Source organism: Paralichthys olivaceus, chromosome 14 (genome assembly GCF_024713975.1).
Source record: "Paralichthys olivaceus isolate ysfri-2021 chromosome 14, ASM2471397v2, whole genome shotgun sequence".
NCBI classification, from domain to species: domain Eukaryota; kingdom Metazoa; phylum Chordata; class Actinopteri; order Pleuronectiformes; family Paralichthyidae; genus Paralichthys; species Paralichthys olivaceus.
The window spans coordinates 1200880-1204961 of NC_091106.1; the positions used below are offsets into that span (position 1 = coordinate 1200880).

Consider the following 4082-nt stretch of genomic DNA (forward strand, 5'->3'; position numbering starts at 1 on the left):
AGGGATGACGCTGGTGTCTGTGTTGTAAACTAAAACAAATTATCTCCCCAGCTGAATTTATACATTACCCCCTGCCTCTGCATGCTGCTTCACACCTTGCCTGAGTTTACAGGGTTAATTGCTGTTATGAATGTTTTCTGAGCAGAGAATCTCCCCCTGAGTTGATAATGTCTCAAAAGGCAAACTCTGGAGAAAGTGTGGACCCAATTCTACAGAGTTGGGGAATCTGTATCAAGGTGAGCACACTTTTGAGATTATCCTTGATGAGGCACTGTTGCAGAGAAAGAACCCTATTTAGGCAAAACATTTTAGGCTAGACTGTAAGTCCACACTCACAGTCACAATCCATTCCCCATTTAGTGCAATGTTTTTTATGTACCTTCGGAGCCACTGTTGTCTCAATTCAGCTGATTTACGGATGATACATACCAGATCAGATGTGTTGTCTTGGAACAAATTTGGTAAAAAGAAACTGCCATGTCTCTTGTTTGTGGATTCTTGGACTCAATAATTAGTAGAGTAGCTAATACCTAGGACTCCTAGGTAGTGAATGTACTATATATCGTTCATACATACACCTGACATAAATGTAACTTTGTAATAGGTGCCTGACATATTTATTATCTAAGTATTACTCCATGAACATTTAAGCTTACAATGGGTCCTTTATGAGGCTATTTTAAAAACTTCTCTTATCAGACGTTTTCCACTGCTGCTGTTGAATCCTGTTTTCCTGGGAAGGAACATTGCATTTTCTCTGAAGCTCTGGGATATTTAGTGTCTAGAAACATGGAGTTTGCTGGTTCGCCTAAATGTCCTCTGTATGTCAGCCCTGGAGCTCTCAGCCAGCTCATCAGCTGCAAACTCTCTATGTCGTGGTGTGGAACACGTGCAGGATTAGGTTACAAGAGTCAACAGCACAGAATCAGGGATATTGTCAGGGTCTAGCAGCTGTTCAGCCTTCAGGCTGCAGATAAGTTTGTCCCTTTGCTCCTTATCATGAGTCTGAGGTGGTGATGCATCCAAATACTGGCTGCACAAAGAGGACTCTTCATTGAAAGGCCATGCCAGACTGTCTCCCTTTTCAACTAGTTACATAATGTAAACTGTAAATGTTAAAACAACAATCTTTTAATGCCTCATTTAAATTAAAATGAAACTACTTTGGATCAAAGCATCTATGAACAGCGGGTGTGTTGACATGGGGAGACCCCATAAGGGTCAGAACTGTGTCGCCACACAGTTCTGAAGCAGTTTGTTGAATACATTTGCAGTTTGATAGTGATGCCCTCCAGCAGTGCACATCACCAGGATCTGCTATCTTTGAACAACAAGAACATTTGACTTTATCCCTATGGAAAATTTGAACAATAATCATTTTTTATCTCGATAAAAAAAAAGAATTTTCCCCTTGTTCAATTGGATTTTCTTAGAAACTAAAAATAAACAGTTGTCCAACGTGAGAATCAAACTGTAGTGTATCGAAAAAAATGTGACGTGCTGTTTAATGATCACAATTGTACTATGAATTTCATACACTTTAGATGCAGCAAGAAGACAAATTAACTCTTATACAATTAAAGGAAAGACAAGTCTTATTAAAGATATATAGCTGGGGTTTTTTTTTACAGGCGTGTATTGGATCCTTGCCCATTTTATAGAGGTTGATGCAGTGTGTGTCATTTGGACAAGCAAAGACAATACAGAATAGGTAGTCAATACAATACTTTATTACAACTGAAAATATTTTACAGAGCCATTCTTACAACACAGTACTATAGCTGATACACAGCCATATTTATTGGTGAGTCCCACTCCCTGCTGAACCAGTCAGCCCACAGTTTTAAGGTGTAAATATGGTAATAAATCTTGTGAATGTTTCAGTCCTGCTCAGACATCCTCCTGAGGTTGGCCTGTGTCACCCTCACTTCAGCAGGTGTCTCAGCTGGTCCTGCAGGTTTTTAGAGTGCTCCACACTGGAGGACAGAAATAAGCGTGCACAGAAGAGGCAGGGCATGTCATCAATTTGTGTTATGGCTCACCAAGGAGACAGTGATGTCAGAGTGTTCCACTAAAGCATAAACAGGGTGGTGTTAAGACTTACTTCTTCTGGATGGCCTCTTGCCTTAATGACCGACAGACAGACAATCACACACACACACACACACATTCAATATTCAGTTGAACAAAAATCAGTGAGCTTCAAGTTTGTGACTGATACTCACTGGTACTGTAAATGTGTGGTAATGATGGACATTTTTCTCAGACTCTGGAAGACAAGAATAAATCACTTTACCTCTGGTTACTTCACTGAGTTATCAGTGCACTCGATGATGACTGACACTGAGAAACTCTTGTATGCTTTCATCTCTGTTCAGTTGAGTGTATGCATGTTTGATACTCACATCCTCAGCGTGAAGGATAGCGTCCTCCTGAATCACCATATTTCTTGCTGCTTGACCAAGAAGCTGAAAGACACACCAGCAACAATCAGGTGTGTTTAGGGCTGCAAGTTGACAAGTTAAAAGTTATTACGGTATTTTTGTTTAGGTCCAAGACATGAGATAGAGAAAGCCACTCCAACTTCATCATGGGCTTTGACTTTGTATTGAATGCTAACGCTGACGTTCAGCTCCATTTTAACAGCACAACTAATTATGTGTTTTTATCAATGGTGTTTATTAGCATCAATCATAGTCGCCTCCAATCACTTTAACAAGCGTACGAAAACAAAACCTTCAAAATAGAATTGCCGCCGTTGGGCTCGGTACTGGTGTAGTTGCGGTGCTTTTATTTTGTACACACTCGCAGCTCTGGTGGTGTTTCCGGCTGCTCGCTCCATTTAGCTGCGTCCTGATTGCTTGTGATACAATCCTTCGTGTCACTTTACCTCCTGACTTCGGGATCCTTTCAGCACCTGGCGGGTCAGCGCAATCACATCCCCGCTACAGGAGCCCACCTTGTCGGATAATAAACCTTTAACAGACTGTCCGAACCGCGGCTGTGACTCCACTGACGCCATTTTAAGTTGTTTTCAGCGACGGTGCGCGGGCAGGGTCAAAATACTGGAGTTCAAGAAGAATATGAAAATACAAAGCAGTTACAGTACAGTCTCGTGTAGATTCAGTAACATTTCCTGTTCGAATGTAAAATAATAGAAATAAATTTTAAAAAAATGTATGTAAGGTTGAGATCTTTCAAAAATAAAATAGCAAATATTGGCCAGAGAAAACCTCTGACAAAACCAGACTCAATGAGGGCAGCTATCTGCCCCAGTCAGTTTGAGTGAGTGGAGAACAATGAGGAAGAAAAGAGAGGAGAGAAGACATATAGATAGACAGATAGATAGATAGAGAGATAGAGAGATAGATACTTTATTGATCCCAAAGGAAATTCAAGCATCCAGTGGCAGTAACATACATTGAACATACATTAGACTTGACTTATGCATTAGAGTTAACTTATAACACAGTAACCATACGCAGAAATTGGCCTGAGATGAATGTACATTTAAATGTGTACAGAGGAATTAAGGAAATTAAATAAAAATTAAACAATTGAAGCAAAATTAAACTTTTACAGAGTAATTAAACATTTGCATGAAGTGTATATGAAGTGACATATTTGACCTCTGTCAGACTGGTTGTCTGAAAATAATGACTGATATTTACAAGATGTTATGGATGATAGCAGCACCAGTTAATAATAATTCTGAATATTATTATTATTGTTTTTGTTATTTAGTAGTTTCTCTTGTAGATTCAGCAGCAGTGAGTGACACCTGCAGAATATGAGCAAGAGAGAGAAAAGTATAGGACTGAAAAAACACAAAGTTAGTGACATGTGATAAAATAAGAGCTTTATCAAAAAGAAACATTTGAAAGGTAACCTTAGAGATGGTGTCTGCCTCCTGAGCTCAGATTAGGTTAGCTGTATATTTAGATCCTTTACCTCAGTAAAAGTGAAAACACAGTGTAACGAATACTTCACCATACATTTTACTTGTCATTGAAATGTAGGACAAGCAGAGAAGTATTATCATTATTTGTTTCATCCATTGGCAATACAACTTATCCTTTGAA

General features: G+C 39.2%; 1 protein-coding gene across 2 annotated transcripts; it reads right to left on the reverse strand.

Moving 5' to 3' along the window:
• Positions 1-1710: 1710 nt before the first annotated feature.
• Positions 1711-3063, reverse strand: borcs7 (BLOC-1 related complex subunit 7). 2 transcript variants are annotated; one of them, XM_020103572.2, is made up of 5 exons: positions 2891-3059; positions 2406-2468; positions 2226-2269; positions 2105-2125; positions 1711-1976 (listed from the first exon to the last, which is right to left on the reverse strand). In XM_020103572.2, the coding sequence occupies exons 1-5, from the start codon at positions 3020-3022 to the stop codon at positions 1925-1927; spliced, it is 312 nt and encodes a 103-aa protein (XP_019959131.1). In that variant the 5' UTR covers positions 3023-3059; the 3' UTR covers positions 1711-1924. The 2 variants fall into 2 exon arrangements, with proteins under 2 accessions (XP_019959131.1, XP_019959132.1); XM_020103573.2 differs by lacking the exon at positions 2105-2125 and having other exon boundaries at positions 2891-3063.
• Between the last annotated feature and the right edge of the window lie 1019 nt (positions 3064-4082).